This window comes from Anguilla anguilla, chromosome 6 (genome assembly GCF_013347855.1).
Source record: "Anguilla anguilla isolate fAngAng1 chromosome 6, fAngAng1.pri, whole genome shotgun sequence".
Taxonomy (NCBI): domain Eukaryota; kingdom Metazoa; phylum Chordata; class Actinopteri; order Anguilliformes; family Anguillidae; genus Anguilla; species Anguilla anguilla.
In genome coordinates, this window is record NC_049206.1 from 41309561 (window position 1) to 41329249 (window position 19689).

At 42.3% G+C, this 19689-nt stretch overlaps 1 protein-coding gene across 2 annotated transcripts; it reads right to left on the minus strand.

The window, feature by feature from the left end:
• Positions 1-15228: 15228 nt before the first annotated feature.
• On the minus strand, positions 15229-19462 carry LOC118229105 (alpha-1,6-mannosyl-glycoprotein 2-beta-N-acetylglucosaminyltransferase-like). 2 transcript variants are annotated; one of them, XM_035420790.1, is made up of 2 exons: positions 19266-19462; positions 15229-17095 (listed from the first exon to the last, which is right to left on the minus strand). In XM_035420790.1, exon 2 carries the CDS (start codon positions 16777-16779, stop codon positions 15451-15453), a length of 1329 nt encoding a protein of 442 aa, XP_035276681.1. In that variant the 5' UTR covers positions 16780-17095; positions 19266-19462; the 3' UTR covers positions 15229-15450. The 2 variants fall into 2 exon arrangements, with proteins under 2 accessions (XP_035276681.1, XP_035276682.1); XM_035420791.1 differs by lacking the exon at positions 19266-19462 and adding an exon at positions 18894-19259.
• Positions 19463-19689: the final 227 nt, after the last annotated feature.

A 19689-nucleotide genomic window follows, 5' to 3' on the forward strand; every position in this document is an offset into this window, starting at 1 on the left:
CGTGCTGACACTAGCAGATGCAAAACAAATGGGTGAGGTGCAATTGTGTAATGACTGCTGTGTGGGTTTCAAGGTGGGGGGTAGGGGTGAGGGTGGGGGGGGAGGGGGGATGGGGGGTGTTTGGTGGGAGATTTGGGGGGGTGGGGGGGGGTGGCGGGTGATGGGTTAGGATTTTATATTTGTTTTTCCATCACCCCAGGCCCTTCCTTTTCTCAGACACTTCCACATTTGTGTACCCCTCCCCCCCCCCTACCAAAACAAAAACAAAAGAACTTTCTGAGTCTGGTCTGAGTGAGCAGTCAAGGATCAATCCAGCCCAACAGCTTTCCCCATCTGCATTTGCCATCTCAAAAGGTGGTGTGAACCAGCCAGGCCACCGTAGTAAAGAGAGGTGGCAAACAAACATTCTGCTGTCATAGAAATAAACTTTTCTAGGTTGAACCTTTTTTTTAATTTAAATTAGAATATCACAGTTGAGTATTTTGCACTGATTTTGTTTTTGTTTTTTTTTCTTTTCGTTATTGCTGTTCGTTTTGTTTTATAATTAAGATGGAACAACTTGGGTTACGGCAAGTCATGTGTTGGCTTGGAATTTTGAATCTGAGAGCTGGAAGCTGCAATCATGGTTTTATAAAGAAAAAGAGAAAAAATTGTTTGCACTTAATAGTTTGTTAGAACAGAATGGCTTTACAATTTTTTGGGTGAGCAAAGACTCCAGACAGCTATAAGGTGGATAAAATATTAAAGAATTAAAACCTTTGTATCTATTGAACATTTATTTTAATATTGTTTCAGATTAAAATTGGCTCTGTATATTATGTATAAATATTGTAATTCAAGTGATTGATGGGGCAGAAATGATCATTACACTAGTGGAAGTTCATCTTCATTAAAGAAAAAAAAATAGTGATATTTCTAATGCAGACAAATATATACATATTAATAATATTAAAACGAATCTTGAATATGCAGGTTTTTGTTTTTTCTTTTCTGTTGTATAAAAGAGATCATTCAAATGTATTTTCTTAAATGTTGGTATAGGAGACATCTTTGTATCAAACGCTCTTATCTCCAAAAATGAAGCTGAAACGCTTACTTTATTGTTACAGATTCATTAAATGTATAGAAGGCCAGCGGAGGGCGACAGGTGAACTCAGCATTTATTCGAAGCTCAGGAAGTCTACGGCAGACTACGAAAAAAAAAAAACTAAGGAAAAAATATGAAACTAAAAAAAAAAAAAAGAAAAAAAAAAAAATTAAGATCTTGCTTAACATCAGCAATGCTATTCTATGTAACGTTAAGTAGCAGCCGCAAGGAACAAATAGGTTGAAGGTCCCGCGGCGGGGCCTTTTTCCGTATGACACTATTAAAACCGTTTTCATGTACATCCTCTTTTGTCACTTCCAGTCTTTGTTCGCAGCGTCATCAGACCAAGGGCCCCGCCCCCTTCCAGGAAGAGACCAAGGGCCTGCAGTTCCTCTGTGCATTTTACATTCTCATGTCATTGAAAACAGTCGATCGGTATGAATCACAAGAAGCCCGTTTCTGAAGCTGATTGTTTGATGATGACCTTCGGTTGCAGCCTCCATACCCAGATCAACTTGTATTTGTCCACTTAGTTAAAACATTCATTTTTTTTATGGGTCTGTGACATTTTAACCCTTTAAGGTGTAAGATCACAAATATGTGATTGGAACGTTCTTAACGAAGCATTCTAACGCTGATGTGGCAATCGCTGCTTGAAACGGAAGGCAACGGAGTTCTAGAACACTGACTTAGAATTTAGAGAAAACATTCCTCCAAAATGCCTCCTCTTGAAAGGGTTAAACTGACATGAAGAGTGAAACATCAGAGTCAGCATCTTGGTTACCTTCAGCTGACGAATGCGTAAGTCACCTTGGAGGGTCTGCTGAATGTGCAAATGAATTAGGTCTGGACTTGTCTGGATTTGTTGCTTGTCTTACAATAGCTGGGAACTGGTGGAGGTGTAGTCACATACATGGGACCCCCTCAGAGTGCACTGAAATAACACTATTATAATGACCCTGATTGTACCTGGGCTGGGGCCTAGGGAGTAAGTGCACTCTCCAGGGCTAGTGTTTTCAGGGTGTTGACGCTCCAGTTCTTCAGAGCTCATAGGATCATTCTGGCACAGGAACTCTGCTCAAGATATTATTGGTAATATTGAATATTGTTGAATATATCAGGAAGTGGTTATAGTTTCTGCATGGAGTAACTGCACACAAAGTTACTTGCTGTCAGTGCTGCTGTTGTTTTATGCGTGTTGCAGCTCTTTGCTTACAACCTTGTGTGGAATGATCAGTTTAGCCTCTCTGACCTCCTCCTGCATTTACAAGCATATATAAATATTGGCTAACGATGTGGGTTTTTAAATTCTTAAAGCGGTTATGAATAATTTATGAAGCATTTATTGCTACACCACATTCTTACTTGTTAGCCTTGAATGGTATTTACTGACCAGAGTCCGCCCATCCGTGTCTGTCCTTTGTGGTTCTTAACTATTTTTTCGACTGTTTCCTTAAATTGAGGAGCATAATTACCGTGTGTATGCTTTGGTGGACCCGTTTGGCAAGACCAGCTTCACTTTGCCTTTGACTGAATTGTGTGTACATGGGCTGCCAGTCTGAATGTACTATTCACATTGAAAGATTTACCTTCTCGCCTGTCTATGACAGCAATTAGGACGACAGTAGAACAAGGTCTGCCTCGTTTGGCTTTTAGTACAGCGTTTTTGACCTCCACAGAAGCCTGAAAAGTCTGAATTTGTAAGAGGACAAATTGCACAGGAAATTTTTAGACCCCCATCTTAAAATGTCTTCTTAAAATGGGAAAGGCGCTAATGGGTGGGAAATGGGGTACGGTGGAAATAATGAAGTACAGTTAACTGAACCTTTTGTGCCTGGCTGCTCCTTCCACTGGAGGATTTCCTTTCTGGAATTCATCACGGGCGCTCCTGGAGGTTGTTGTGTTGTCTGCGGTCGCGTTGTAGCTTAGATCGTTGCAAACAAACGATGACACGGCTTTTTTCCGGCTCGACCCAGCTGACGCATCGTCCAGACGTCCCTCCCGGAGCGTGACGTTGGGATTCAATGGCTCATTCTCACGCCCGTCTGCTTGGGCTGCTTCTCAGCTCTTAAAGAAGCACTGTAACCATGGATAGCGCTGTGTTCAGCACGTTATGTTATTCAGGAAGCTGGGGTCTCAGAGAAAGACTAGGACTCTGTTAAATAGGGGATTTAAGCCTGTAAAATAAGTGCTTTCAGTGCCAGGTGGGTCCTATCAATACTGCCAATAAAACTTTCTGACTCAGTAGCTCTTTTTTAACATTCAAAATCATGTCTATTAAAATAAAATGAAGAGCCACAGTTCAAAGCTGGGTCAAAGCAGAATTGGGAAGTACAGTTATTTTAGGCCAGTGCTTTAGTACACTGGCTGGCAGTTAGCTTGTAAGATTCTTTGTGTTGCATTGTGTTCAATAGCTGCATGCAGGTTGCATTATAGAAACCAGCAAATGAGCTCTTCCCATTAATCACATTTTGTCCAGTACCCTGCAGATGCATTTTCAAATGTGTATCAGAATTTTTTGGGGGGATTTGCAACAACACCAATTTTTGGATGGTACAGTAGCAGGGTTGAAAATGTAGTTGTCAGTGGAGACTGGGAAGGTAAGGATCACACACTTGTTTAGGAATCATTTTTGAAATCATTCCTGTTTAACAAATATTCCTTTTGAAATGAGGGCTAACGTCTGGCCAATGATTTCCTTTCACTTGATCACAGTTCTTGCCATTGAATTGTTTTTTTTTCTTCTTCATGCTTTGAAACTATGAAGCACTGTGTGTCAATCTTAGCATAAATGGCACATTGTAATAGAAAGATTTATCGACGATTATAATCAATGTGAAAGCACAAACACACAGTATTACAGCGGATATAGTTTATGTTCTTATGTAAAATTGCATCAAATTGGATGCCTTGTCAATGGCTAATACTGCTTTACCTGAGGCGGTCTCATAATGAAAAGCAAGCGTGGGACGTTATGAGTGTGCTCCTGTGACACAACATTACCACGGTTATACTGTGTGTGTGTGTGTGTGTGTAGTCATGGTGTTAAAGGCAATGCATACGTTAGCTCACTAATTGTCTTTAGAGCCTGCTGCTCCACACTAGCCCAGCTAGTGTAACACCTCCCCCATTATTATACAGAGACCTGTCGCCTGTTTATGTCATTAACACAAGCAAATGGTGCGACGCACTACAGAGATTGTCCCTGACTCAGCAGGGCCTTTCATACCTGTTCAGAGCTCACTTCTTCTGTGGAGCACAAAGTCTCAAAGACTGCTTGAGCTAATTATTCAGCATAGAGCATATGCTTGGGGAGCGTGGGTTGGCTTCACTAGTTACATGAACATTGATGGTGTCTTCCACTTCCACTATCATTTATGCTGAACGGATGTTCCTCAGCCGTTCAGTATAAAATGTTTTATTCTAATCCAGTTGTGAAGGTAAAGAAATACCTGCCCAGATTTAATAATAATAATGATGATTTACATACTAGCTCTCCCTCTGGCCAGACTTGTGGCTCATATCCAAGTCCAGCCATGAGCATTGCTCTTAGGTGGAATTGTGGTCTGAATGACCAGGGGGCGGATCACACCTTCCATTGATTATAAATGAGAACAGCTGCTCACAATGGCCTCCCGTATCCCTGAACTCTAGCCAGCCTGCAAGCCTTATGTTTATGGACGCAAAACTGCTGAAGCTTGAGGCTGAAATCCTTATTTAATAGCCAAGTGTGCCACCCTGTGGTCGTATAATGCAGTTACACCAGTTGGCTGCGTTCGTTTTCCACATCAGTCTGGTGCCGGGGTAGAAATGTAGCCTGTGCCCACGCATTCTGAGGTAAGGTCATCTTTTGAGAGAAATACAATAAATGGAGCTTGATTGTGGAAGTGGACTTGAACACATACTATTCTATTGCAGTTTGCATGCGAAAGGAAAAGTACTGTTGGTTTTCGTATTTTTTTAAGTACAGTAATTTAAGCAATTGTTGCAAATGCCGCATTTGAACAATTACCTCAGTATATCTTGCTTTATATGGAAATTGTTGAACTTTTCAACATTTATGGACCAATCAGTATGTGACCATTAACACTTCTGTATTTTTGTAAATTATTTTGCTCTGTCTGGTTTACTCTATATATTATTTAATAAACAAACTGAAGACTTTTGGGTTACAGTCTGAAGGTAGGCCTTGTTTTTGTGAGAAGTTGCTAAGGCAGGATTTAGGTTTCTATGATTGAAGGCCCTATGTATAATCACATATTCAGCCAGAGCCAGTTCATAACTGCAGATACAATAAAATAGTTAATAATATAAATTAAATCTAATGTATGATTGATTAATAGCAGTAGTTAATTAACTGGAAAAAATCTAATAACTTAATTAGCTTTTCATGAATGCATTGATTTTCCATTTTATTTTTAACTGCCTGAACAGAAGTGATTTATACTTAATTACGTGATTCATGAAGAATTGGAAATAGTTACCTATTTCTCCCAGCAGAGGGCAATGCAGCCACCTTTTTGACTTGCTCTGAATACCATCTGTGGAGCGACGGTGAACACATCTCAAACTGAGCTGGGTTCCCTCGGGAACACCTTGTAAATCACCCTTTGTTGGTAATTTATAATACCATTTTGCCCATATGTTGCAGAGGGCTCAGCAGGGGGCAAAAGAACCGTGTATCAGAGTAGCTGTGGCTGTGTTGTGAGAGCTGCACTGATTGGCTGCATGTGCGGACAGTGTTGAGCACAGGAGCTACTTGTTAACTCTAGGGGCGGGGCTTAATATATGAAATCCCAGGAAGGCACCCACACAGTTATTAACTGCATATTAACAAGAACAACATTTCTACCAGGTAGGGCTTCCTCAGAAGTTCCAATATCTATTCTGCCTACATATAGGTGAGTCATCCACAAGATTTGCTTTTGATCACTTTCATACAATAAACACAAATAGTAAGGTATAGGATACATATAAAAATGATCCCATCCATGCACTACAAACTACCCCATGGATTCAATTAAACATACTCAGCCAGTTTAAGGGCATTTACAATTTAATCAAATCAAACTGAAGAGGGCACAGATTCAATCTACCAAACCTTTAAACTTTTAAAGATTGAATAATACAAAAAAAACAGAAAAAAAAGTGGCCTGAAAACTGGTGCCATGATTGGAGTTGAGAGCTGTTTTTTCAAAACATGAAAGGTAGTGGTCTTAAGATTTGTGCCACATCACCTGCACTGCAGATTGACCACTTTATATTGTCCGGTCCCTGTCTTCCAGCAATGAAATACAAATACGAACCTTTGTGTTTTTAAGCTATGGCAAATGAACACATCAGGCTGTATGTGTAACAAATGCATTGGTTGCATTTGTTCATGCAAAGAAATCAATGAAACAAAATTAATTAATGCAGTCCTTAATTTATTTGAATATAGATGTTAGATGGTCATCTTGCAACAGTCTATTTTTCTTGCAAGCTGCAACAGTCTATTTTTACACAGTTTGTATCTCCCTGTGCTACTGAGAACATTGAGCTGAATTTAGCATGCTTGAAAATCTGCAAACCCAAACCGAGCTTGCAGAATGGAAAAACTGAGTAGTATTGCTTGATAGAATTGTGCATACTCTCAAACACTCTGTGTTTCAGTAGAAACTGAACCTATATCTGACTATGGCACCATAGTCTTACTGATGATGCACAAACAAGTAAATACAGTTGAAGAAACAATGGCTTATATAAATAACGGGTTTGCAGAAGCAACCCGAATTGGAGCACCGCAGTGCTTCCATAGTCCGAGGTAGAGAGAAGAAGTGTTGGATTGCAGCAGTAAGACACCCTGGGGAGGGACCGTAAACGAGGTGGTATTAATTCATATCTATTAGCACTGGGACGGAGAGAATAAGGAACAGAGGATGAGAGGCATCGAAGCCCGCGAAGCACACATAACCTCGTGCCCTGCTCCCTCTCCTTACTGACGCGTAGATCGGGGAAGGTTAATTTGGCTGTCACCTTCAGCCAGGTGACAAGCAGCAGCAATTCCCTGAGAATTCTGTGTGAAGCCCATTACCTCCGCCTCCCGCGACCACCGCGGCTACACTTCAAACGCAGCGGCCCTGACAGGAAGCACCGCTGCAAATCCGATGTAACTGCCCATTAAAGTGGAGGAGACGGAGCCTCGTCTGAAGCAGGGCTTTCCAGGCTGTGGGCTGGGAGGGAGGGCTGCTGAGGTGGGCCATGAGGTGATGTGAATATAGGTGGAGAGAACCGATCAAATCGAATATTCAGTTCAAATTTATTTGCATAGCACTTTTGAAAATTGCGAGAAAAAAAAAAACAGGCCTGGACCCCTAAAAAGCAAGAAATTGAGATAAAAAAAAAAAATAAAACAGTGGGAAGAAAAAATCCTCCGTTGTCTGGCCCAGTGTAATAGTTAAGATTGAATGAATATAATGAGGGACCTAGCGGAGGAAACAATAAAATGGGCTGGGCAGGTCACAGTCAGAGGTAGTTAAATTATCTGGGAAAATAGGCAGTCCAATCAGAGACATGTATAGTAATATACAATTCAAAGGGGCCTGGTGATGCGTCTAGGCCTCCAGGTGGCATGAGCTTGAACCAGGAGAGCTACAAGGTCAGAGCGGTCTGATAACTTAGGGCGGGGTAAGGGGCATTGTGAGGGGGCACAACGAGTTCACCTGAGGGTCTAGAGGGGTGGGCAATTCCAATCCTGAAGGGCCGGTCTGTATGCGGGTTTCAGTTTCCACCCATTGACCAGGATAAATGAACTTATAGGCTGTATACACCAACACTGGTTCACTCGTGAATTAGATCAAAGAAAAAACATTTCATACGGAGACGAAAGAACAGACTTCGGCTGACATTCATAAGCTTGTCAAGAAATGTAGCTGAAATGTCAGATGGCGCATGTCAGGCTTAATTAAAACCAGAAACGGGTACGGCCCTCGTTGTCCACCTCCGGTCTAGCGCGATGCCGGCATGACGTGAAGAGCCAGCGTCACCACCGGCAAGCGATCCTGTTCCTCTCCACAAATGTGACAGCCTATTCTCTTTCCCCAATGATAAAAGTCAATGTTGCGTGGCATTAAACAACTGTAATCTCCTTCCCTCTGCCTCTGGGACCTGAGCTGCCAGTATCTTGCATAAAAAGGGGAGGGGTGGGGGGTGGGGGGTGGGGGGGGAGGTAATTGGCAGCGATATAAGACAGGAATCAGAATCCCCTTGTGGCTTAACCCAGAAACTGGCGCCTGCGCTACCCAGTTCGACTGTGACGAGCGCTCGGATTTTAAAAACGTGTAATTATAACTCCGACGTTTGGTCCCAGGCCAGCTCTGCAAATTTGAGTCCTTCAAAGACTAAATATCTGCATTGCCCATGTCCCAGAAATGAATACTGCTGCTGTGGTCCTGCGACTTGGCAGCAGTAGATTAAGTGCTAGCTTCAGCCATTACGGACTTCATGAAGTCTCATTCTCCCATTAAGAACTGCAAAGCACACATCTTACCAACCCTAACTATTAGAATAGTGAGGAGACTATTGATTGAGGGAATGAAGCATTTAAAGAAAAAAAACAAACAAAAAAACCCCTTGAAAAGATTCAAACGTTATACTCTTAGGGATTTTTAAAGAGCTTTCAAACCCTAGTTGTTGTTTTTTCCCTAAATTTTACCAGCACACTGCTTAAGGATGTTAAAGGAGTGTGGCAGCCCCAAAGTGAGAGGAGCATGGTATAAGTGCTTTGCAAGAGCAGGTGCTGGTCCCTTGACCTGCCAGTCACAAATTAGGGTAGGATCCCAAGGGAGAGGGCGTAGGGTATGGAGGGGGTGGCCGTGCCAGGCTGAGAGGCGGGGGTGTGAGGACGGCACCGGTGGCGTCTGGCAGCGACCAGGTCTCCCGGTGCCGCCACCAACGGCCTCGTCCATCAAAGCCCTGGCTGTGACAATAGAGACAGTAGGGGCTCTACTGAACCGACGCGCCGGACACGACTTCCTTTGTGCCCGCCGTCCCTCCCTCACCCCGCGGAGAGGAAGTGCAGTAACGCTGCGCGTTACAGCAGTCGGGATTCCAGGGAGCGTCAGAGTCTGCTAATGTGAAAGAAGGAGGAGTGGACCACGAAGAACTACACATTCCCAACGTAAGTAAAAACAACGTTTTAGGCTGAAACTGAATACAGTGCTGCATTTGAAACATTATTCCATATGATGCCATTTTGTTATGGGCACCCTCCACCCCTCAGATTATTTTGAGAAGTGCGACATCTCATTCTACCATTGGAAAACTTCAAATATGTATTAAATGATTTTGAGACTGAATCCAGTTTTTTATTCCCTTTTTATTCCAGTCCTATGCACTTGTACAACAGAAACTATACATTTAAATGCTATGCCTTCAGACTCACAGCAAACGTATTTAATAAACGCAATTTATTTAGTCTTTAATACCCAACTTTCCACACGGGGTCTACAAAGGTATCGCAATCTTAACCTCTTCCTTTGTTTTTTTGGAGGGCCCTCTGGTTGTTTCTCAGTTCAGTCACAGAAAGATATCTATATATCTGATGGTGGGTTAATCATGTGCATCCATCCATTATCTATACCTGCTTATTCCTGGTCAGGGTCACGGGGGGTGCTGGAGCCTATCCCAGCGTGCATTGGGCAAGAGGCAGGAATACACCCTGGACAGGTCGCCAGTCTATCACACGGCACACACACCATTCATTCACCATTCACTCACACACATGGGCAATTTAGTCTTCAATTAGCCTACCTGCATGTCTTTGGACTGTGGGAGAAAACTGGAGTACCTGGAGGAAACCCACACAGACACGGGGAGAACATGCAAACTGCACACAGGCCGGGATTCAAACCCAGGACCTTCTTGTTGTCCCACTGCACCACCATACCACTCACGGATTAATAATGTCTTATAACAGAAACTGGATTGCTGGTTTGGATTTGTCATGGTGGAAGAAAATGGTAACTGTTATCTTGTATACATTCATTAATCCTAAAAAATAATACTCACTCTGCCCTGATTTTTAATGGAGCAACTACCATAATGATTAATGAAACTCAACACTGCACACTGTAATGTTTATGGCTCCATTCAGCATCCAGTATTGCTCTGTCAGAGACAGTAAAAGACAAGGAAAGGTTTTAGTAGTAACGTATATGCAGGTCAGGTTTTTGAGAGCCAATGAATTTGTGTGTGCCATTTCCTGAAAGCAGTCTTAGGTACCCGTTTACGCAATCTAGTTATTTGTGTAGCGTCCACAAATTTCAATCATTTGATAGTGTAACTCAAGGAGATTTCTCTAGTTGCATGTAGGTCAATCCATCTCCTTTATAGATTATTTATGATTTGTGTTCTCAGCGCTCCGGTTTCTTGACCTAAGTCCGTACTGTGAGAATCGATTGGCTGTCTGTTTCAATCCTGCTAGTTAACAGGCTGTGAAAAGTGTGTGAATGATGCGTGCGCATTTCTCTCTCTGCGGACCCCTTCGGGCCAGGCCGACCCAATCTGCAAACTACCATGAGGCGCCACTGCATGCTTGTTAATGAGTTTTCATTCAGTCCATTTTTCCTCTCCAGCGCCCCCGTCCATTTGGAATGCAGGCGCATGATCGACTAACAGAGTTTCCGTTGAGGGATGAGGAAGGGAACAGCCTCTGAAACCATCCCTCCTTGGGAAAATCTATGGTCAAATACGCACTTCCCCCCATAATTGCCAGCCAATTGGTGCTGCCACAGTCAGGGTTCCTTCTGAGTCATGAAAGAAAGCACCTCGGCTGCTCATCAGACTCCAAAAATAACATTGTGCTTCAGTTTTTTTTTAAGTGCCTGTTGGAATGGATTTAAAGTAAGTGCATGATGCAGTTTCCTATATTACATTACATTTCAGGCATTTAGCAGACGCTCTTGTCCAGAGGGACTTCCACAACTTTTGTTTTTTTTTGCGTATAAATTGCATCCATTTATACAGCTGGATATATACTGAAGCACTATACCGAAGTGTAGTTAATTTCACATTCTGATGCAAGCAATGCATTGTCCGTAATGCGGGTTGAAAAAATATAAGGCACTGCAGTAATGAGCATTCCTTTTAAATTCAGAGAAGGTATCCAAAAACCCATGCAAAGCACTGCATTTCCAACCCACCAAGAACCCCTGAAAAGGACTACAATTCCAAATCACCAAGAACCCCTGAAAAGGACTGCAATTCCAAATCAGTTGTTTTGTTTTCACCTTCTTTCTGTGATGGTACAGCTGGATCTCTGCCTTCCCACAAAAAATCAATGTTTAGTAGTACCAGTGCCATTAAAATTCTCCCTCAGCAGCTCTCCCCGTGTTGTGTCACATGACTGTGATGTCGTTGAGTTGTGGGGAGGTAGAGACTACACATTCTAAATGGTACAGTTGAATGTTGTGCAGTAAAACACATCTCTGTCTGCTTTCCTCTTTCAGGTGCAGAGATCCTGTGGGTGCTTAGTTGCAGCGGGTGGTTGTAAACTCTGTGCAGCAGTCATTACCTCAGGATATATCCACAACTGAATTCATTTTGTATATGAATTTAAAAGGGCCATGTTGAGTATCGTTTTATTGATTCATTGCCTGCTCGATTGATGTCTCACCAGGGGCCCTGTATTAATCTCATTTTGTAAGAATTCATGGCACTGCAGATAGGAAAACACCCCTGTTGCCGACTTCTTGAAATCATGGACTTCCTGAAATTAATTCTTGCATGCACAATCAACAGGAAGGGAAATGTCTACTTTTTTCTGAGAACCACCACTCATTTTACAAGCTGCCTTGTGTGGAGGAGTAGGCAGTTTTCTAATCATTTACGAAGAGAGCCCACTGAATTAAAGAAAATTTGATTAATGCAACCGTACTGCAAAGCTGGTGCACTGTGGGTTGTCTGACACGATATGAACAGATGTTGTAAACTACAGTATATTACTGAAGCAGCAATTTGTCATATGAAACAATCACTGTTTTAGTTTATATGGGCTTACCCATTGCTAACGTAGTTACATTCATCTCAAAGTCACAAAAGGGAATTTAAGCATGTGATACGTGGACATTTAAAAATAATGATCCTTCGACTACTTGATTTGGCATCTCTAAGTTAATTGACATTTTGTTGCAGGCCTGGAAAAGGAATTTCATGAATACCCTTGCTGGTGACTATTTATGTGCAAACCCAGTCTAAATACATACCAGATGATGCAATTTGAGAAAATAGCAGAACTGGAGTTCTGCTGAGTGACCGGAAAATGGATAATACTTCCTCTTCGGAAAATCACATCAGTAGGCATTTCAGCTCAAGTTCACAGCATCAACAATGGCAGTAAATAACACCTCCATTTTGTATTGGACCAGGTGGAAAAATTCATGCTCCTACGTAGAATCGTAAACTTAACATGGTAAATATATCTGCTGTGCAGAACTGCTCCTTTGGCGGGGAGAAAAATGCAGCGACAGCGTATTGTGTGAAGAACTCCTCTCAGAGCAGGTAGTAGGGATGTGATTTTCCTGAAATCGATCACTTGGGTGTAGCACACTGGTTTTGGAAAAGTGCCCATTGTGGGACCTCAGACTGCCTTGTCCTGGTTTCCACTGAGTGGATCAAAATAGATAACATGCCTTTTCTCTCTCATTTAGACAAAAGGGACACTGACAACTCAAGCATTTATTAATAGTGCTGTCACACAGCTAGAATTTAGCTCCATTCTGAGCAAAAATCAACCCCTTATTACTTGCCTCTTCACCCATTATACATTATAACTCTGACATTTTTTGTGTGTGTTTGTATGGCCTTATCTAGTCATCTAATTTCGAATGTGTATATATAAGAGTAAGTTTAAAATTAAGCTTCCGTTCCTTTTGTGTTTTTGTTCATTTTGTGCCACCAAACTAAAACCTGTGTGTCTAACACTTATGGACTGTGTGGTTTGAGAGGAGGACCATTGGACCTTTGTTACAATAACCTTTAATACAAGCTGAAGTTCTCACTTTAATCATGTATGATTACAAATCAAAAATTGTGGAGTACAGAGCCAAATCAAGAAAAAACATGTCTGTCCCAAACGTTATGGAGCTCACTGTATGTATACATTATAATATATGTATTGTATTACATATATAATTTGGTTGGATTTTCTGAGAGAAAAAAAAAAACCCAGAAAATTCCAAAAACACAAAGAATCAAGTAATTCGGAAGGTTATGCAAAGGAAGACGGATTTTCACTTCACTCAAAGTTTCAGTTTAATCCAGACTTGGATGTTGACATGATTATGATTCTGAACAGTGACAACATTGTTAGCCTGATGAATTAGCCCTGACACTGTTGTGATAGCACTCATATTTTACAGTCAATTTCAAACTGCTATTTGGAACACTAACTTGCTTGAAGCCAATTTCAGGCTTTCTTTGCCAGAGTTACACTGAGAATAATATAAAACACAGGCCTTTAAACATTGTATCCTGGACATCCAATCAATGTTGACCCTATTGATTGTCTGTCACCTGTTTTGAAAAAAACCCATTTGGAGCCACATCCAAAAAGGGTTTCAAATTTGAAAGCACTATATTTTCCAGATCAGATGTGAAGGTCAGAGCCTTCAGTGCCCATCTGAGCTGAACAACATTGATTTTGTCCAATGACATGTTGCAGTTGCCTTGTTTGTGTAAATGAATGGTATAGATGGGAACAAGGTTGCTGCTTCATTCTCTAATGATAGCCAGGGCCGCCCAAAGTGTCCGCTTTTGGAACACCACTCTACCTACGGCTCCTTTCCTTCATACACAGACTATATTTGAAAGACACAAAAAGAGGATTATCACATGGGGGATATATATATATTTATATTGCTGTCATTAACAAAGACCACTAACTATACCCAGTAAATCACTGGTATTGTTTCTATCACTTTCTAGATACTCATAAACCTGGTATATTCACAATGATGTTTGTTGTAAAGTAGACTTAACTTATTCAAGCTTTACTTTGGATGACCATTTTTATTTATTTTTTGCCATCTCTAAATCAAATCATTCTTGGGTGTTGCAGCAAAAACAAAACCCTCTGATTTATGTCTTGATGTTGAGAGAGTAAGATAACATGAGAAATTTTATACTCACAATTGGACAATGAATGGTGGAATGCATCTATGGCGTCGTGTTAAAATTAGGTGAATTTTGCACATATGACTGTTTCAACAGTTCTTCTTTTGCAGGCTAATGCACATAATGATGGGTCCTCTGTGAAATACACTAAAGCCTGCAGATGAAATACCCAGCACACCACCCATGCCTCAACAATTTGCTAATAATATTTGTAAGCCTGTCCAATCTGCAAAATTCTCTGTTTGAAAGGGTGCAGCCTATCATAGCATGCGTATCCTCGAAAGCACGTTGAGCCAGCTCCTGCTTCTTTTCATTCCACAGTCCACAAGCTGAGCTATGCAGTTATTGTTCCACAGAACTGCACTCCTTGTGCTATTAGGCAGGAAATAAACTAGAAGTGGAGCGCTCGCTCCCTGGGCGACGCAGTGGCCAACTGCGCAGGTGGCGCTGGCACAGTCAGTGCGTGATCTAAACCACGCGCTGTGTCACTGCGCCGAAGACTAACGCTTCAGCAGGACAGGTCTGATATCAGCCGCTGTAATTCTGTTTTTATTGGACAGGTCTATCATGTGGAACAGGCTATCAGTCATTTCCCCTGTGGCTGTCAGTGAACTGGTCCTCCGCCAACACGTTTCAGTTCTGTCACTAAAACCAGCAAAAAAAACTGCATCAGTGTTCCTGTGCCCATATTAAAAAAAGCAAAGTTAATGCAAGAGCCCAATTTATTCCTTACTCTTTCTTTATTGATTAATATGGTGGTACTTAAGCGTTTCGGGTTCTTGTATAATTCTTTCATGATCAGATATTTAGTTTCTGAATGTTACTGACAGGAATGAATGCTTTTTTATCTTGAAAGCTGACACACATTTCACCTGTCCAAGGGATTTTTACTCTTAATATTTTAACCCTTGTGGATGTAGTATGCTTGTACCTCAACCAACAAAACGATAAATAATCGACACTCATTAAAACTCACCCCCACAACTACGACCATTCACAAGCAAAAATATTTACTTTATTATGTAAAGAAGTAGAAGCCCCAAAACATGTGTGCTTTATTATGTTGAAGCCTCAAAACATTTGCTTTAATTTGGTCAGCCCTGTAAAGTGACAGGCAAGGAAACAATCCATACATGAAAAATAGGTTAATTCAGGCTTTTCTTTTGTTTTGTTTTTTCTCTAAAAGAGGATGCAACTATCGTCAAGCAATGTCACTGTAACTTGTGGTAGCTTTTGCAAAGTTCGTGGTCCCTGATGTCCCCCCAGCCCCCATTCTTGACTTGGGGAGACACCCCAACGGCAGGCAGTCTCTTGGTGATGAGCAAGCTCTTTGGAAACAGCTGGTTGCTGCTGCCCTGGAGGACCCTGTCGATCATGGTCTTCTGGCCAGACGGCATGCAGGCCTTGTTGTGGTGCACCCCGCACTCCCCGGCATGGAAGATGCGGGGCGCCTCGCTCACCATGACCTTCCAGAACGAGGGCAGGCAAGCGACGGTGAGGTGCTGCAGGGACCAATCCCAGTTGTAGTCATCGTAGGTGCAGAAGGTGTCTGCGCACTGCATGAGCCTCAGGTAAGTCTGTCTGCTCAAGGCCATTCCCATGTTGTGCTCTGTGGACTTCCAGGCCTTCACCTCCACTTTGTTTGCCTTGCTGGAATAGCCGACGTGCCCATATCCCCCCAGTGAGAGGATGTCGCAGTCCGGGCACTGCTCTCTCTTGAGAGAGGACATCTTCTTGAGGAGGTAGTAGAAGTCAGGCGAGAGGAAGTGGTCATCTTCAATGAGCAGCACCAGTCCATTGTGGTCTTTCAACACGTTGACCTTTTCCCAGACAAAGTTTAGCTTCCACCACCAGTGGTGTTTGGTCTGGGAGAATTTGGCTTCTCTGTAGTGGCCGAATGAGTCGGGGTACTCTGCGTTGTTGCAACCCAGCTTTAAGGCGTCTATCTTGGGAATGTCTCTTGGGCAGTCTCTGGGGTCATTCCCTGGGAACTCTTGAGGGTAGAGCTGGATGCTGAAGGGGAAAAAAATCTGGAGGACGGGGCAAAAATCGATGGCGGCGATTATCTGGTTGATCTCTGGCGACCAGTAGTCATGGCTAAATATAAGCAGCACAGTCTCGATGCCCCTCACTCTCCGAAGGGACTCGATCAACAGTCTCAGATTTTCAAGTCTGTTGTGAACCTGGACCACCACCACCAGGTCGTCTTTTGGCCGCTTTCTGAACCTGTCCTCGTTCCTGATGGTTTGGTCGAAGTTCAGCTGGAACACGGTCGCCCTGTAAACTAAAGTCATGTTGTCCGCCTCCGCTTTGACCGCTGGCTCCAGGTGACTTTCGTTGCTCGGTCTCCGGTTAGCGGGGGTCGCCTGCACCGGGCTGGTCCTCGGCAGCTCCTTGGAGAACACCTCGCCTTTCTTCTGCCTGCTGCCGCTCCAAAAAGCGAAGCCACAAGCCAGCATCACCATGATCAGTATGACCACCTTCCTCTTGTAGATCCGGAATCTCATCTCAGGCAGTGATCGGGAGCGAGTCGTTTTCATAAAGACGGAAAGGTTTTGTTGTTGTTTTTTTTTTTTTTTTTTTAAATCAAAATATTAGTCAACGATTAATATTTTAAAAAAGATAATATGTCTCTGTTTCTACAGGCACATTTCAGAGAAAAACTGTGCTTAAAAACACTGTGCCTGTTATCTGTGGTTCTTTAACATTGTGTTTGGCTCTTGGAATGTCGGGAACACAGACCCCTTTCGAGAGTCTGTGACCACGCCCCAAGAAGCAGGGCACGTGTTTGTCCACAGAAAGTCTACAGCTTGGCATCCCAGAAACTTTTCTGCTCGAACCAGGCCACAGACGTCCCTTTGAAAATGACAGAGAACAAAGGGTAGATTAATTCTCCCAGCCTCTTTCTCCAGCTGGAGGCAAACTGCCACGCGTGTGCTTTTCATAACTAATGAGGATAATTTGGTTGAGGGGCACTACCTAAATTGCTACTGAGCACAAAGAAGGCTCAATTTAGTCAAATCTGCTCAGCATATTATAAATGTCTGTTCCACATTCAGTGCATGTACCATTATCAGAGACAAAACAAAGAATAACTGAGTAACATTTCATTGCAAGGGCAAGATTACACAAACAACTGTTAATATAGTCTTTATATTATGTATGTGGAAAAACGCACAGTGTAAGACAAAAACCTGTTTATGTTCTTTAAAATAGAATTTGCGAAAGAATATTTTTATGGTCATTCAAAGTGAACAATGTTCTTTGCATGCCATTAAAAATAACAAGAGCAAAAGTGTAGTGTAGTAGTGTACTGTGGCAGTAGCCTTGGAATAAAAGCTTGCAGTCTCAAGCCCTGGGTAAGGCACTGCTGTTCTACCCTTCCACTGGGAATCACTCCCGGAAACATCCAACAGTATATCAAGACAATCTCTAAAAAATCTATGGAAATGGATATCAATATAGAAAAAGGAAAGCTGAAATACTTAAATCACACATCACAGGGATGCACAACAAGGGCCTATCCATTTTAGGAATGTGTGCTAATTTATGCGCTTAATTATTAAATTAGCCCAATCATATCTTGATCTGACATTTGTACAGATTGCCACAGCCGCAGACTGGGTGTGCATCCTGAAGATTTGACTGCTCAAGTACAGGAGTGAACCAGCATAGTTCATAGAACTGTCAGAAGACGAAAACCAAGGTAATTGGTTGGAACAAAAACCAGCACGCACACCAACCCTCCAGGACCGGAGCTGTGCGCCCCTCCTTTAAAATACGCATCTGAATTAAAAAGCATTCTGTATATTACCAATCTGTCACGTAATTCAAGATATTCCCGTTTAAAACATGACTGAGACAAAAACGTAATATTTTTTGAATATTCAGCCACAAATTGACTGGACTACCCGATTCATCATTTTCTAACCACTGTCCCACAATACCAGCGCTGTTGCCCGTTCTGCGAGAGAATGCGGATTAACAGCAACGCCACTGGCTAGTTACAGTAGAATCCTCCGCGCACAAGCTTTTCTGCACGATAGTGTCATGATCAACACTGCATGTCTTGGTACTTAGCCACTTGATCAGCACTTGCCGCTACACCTCGGGGCAATGGTGGTTTTCACGCTGTCGTTCACATTCAGTCCACCTAATTTATTGATTTCTCAGTCTGCCCCCTCCCGACTTGCTTATGTATTATGTAGGCTACTATATACTGTGCTGGGTACAGCAAATTAACTTTACTTTAAAGAAAGGTATTTGCCAGTATAATTCAGTTTACATTCACAGTTGTGTATAATTAGCATTATTTGTTTACAAATGTATGCGACGGCGGTGGTTGGTTATTTCGGGCAAAACACAAAAACAAGTCTACATTAGGATGACCACTCTAGGTAGCAAAAAAGAGAGAAAAAATAGATAACAGCTACAGCGATATCACGCTAACCTTAGCAGTATATATTTATCCACTTCATCTCCTAGCAATTTAAAATGTAAGGCTAGTTGGCTTGTTTTCTAAAATCACAATTAGAACTGCAGCTAGTGATACATTTTCCGCCCAAATCAAAATGCGTTTCTAAACCAGATGTAACCTTTAAATCTATATCCACCGAATAGTCTACGTTTGTGGCAGGCGAATTAAATAGCCTACCTGGTGCCTACTACGGGCGCGTAGGCGACGAATATCCGATAACTACCAAGCCAGCAAGAAAGATAACAAGCTATCGTTGGTTAGGCTGGTTGTAGAACAGCCAACGAACAGTGAGGTAAGCTTCTACCATATGAAAGCTATATTAAGATAAACAGCTAACTAGCAAGTAAGCTTGCATTGCGTAGAGGTGGCATAGCGTCATGCATAACGTTGACAAAGTGGCTTACCGACCCATAAATAATGGTTATTATTAATTTGCTAGCTAACTGGAAGGGGGGCATCCTTCTACACCATGCAACCAGTTAGGCTAATGGCGATTGCTGCAAACATTATTCAACCCTGTTAAAAGTAAGCCAACTATAGATGCATCACCTCAACGCCGACGCTGTCCTGCGGCGCAGCTTCTCTCCAAATTGTTTTCGCTTCGCTTTATTCTTCCTTCTTTCCCCTCCGATTCAGTTTTCACAGCGAACACCACATTAAGTACCTCACAATGCATTAACGTCGCACATCCTTTGGGGGCTTTGGAGACTGACACCATTGTCACGCCCCCTCTGAATAGCGCCTTCCTCCTCCCAATTGTACGCACTCAATCATTTAACTTCTCATGAGGACAAATCGTACAGGTGAATAATCCCTAATTTGCGTTTCAAGCATATTCAATATTACATTGTATTACTTACTATCGGGACATACAGTGAGCGTCATAATGTCTGAGACAAAGATGTAGCTACTTTTTCTTAATTTGGCTGTGTACTACACAATTTTTTATTTGAAATTAATACAACGTATGTGC

What these genes read in the sequence shown, in the direction of transcription:
- LOC118229105 (XM_035420790.1), bottom strand. Translation starts at nt 16,779, where the DNA reads ATGAAAACGACTCGCTCCCGATCACTGCCTGAGATGAGATTCCGGATC.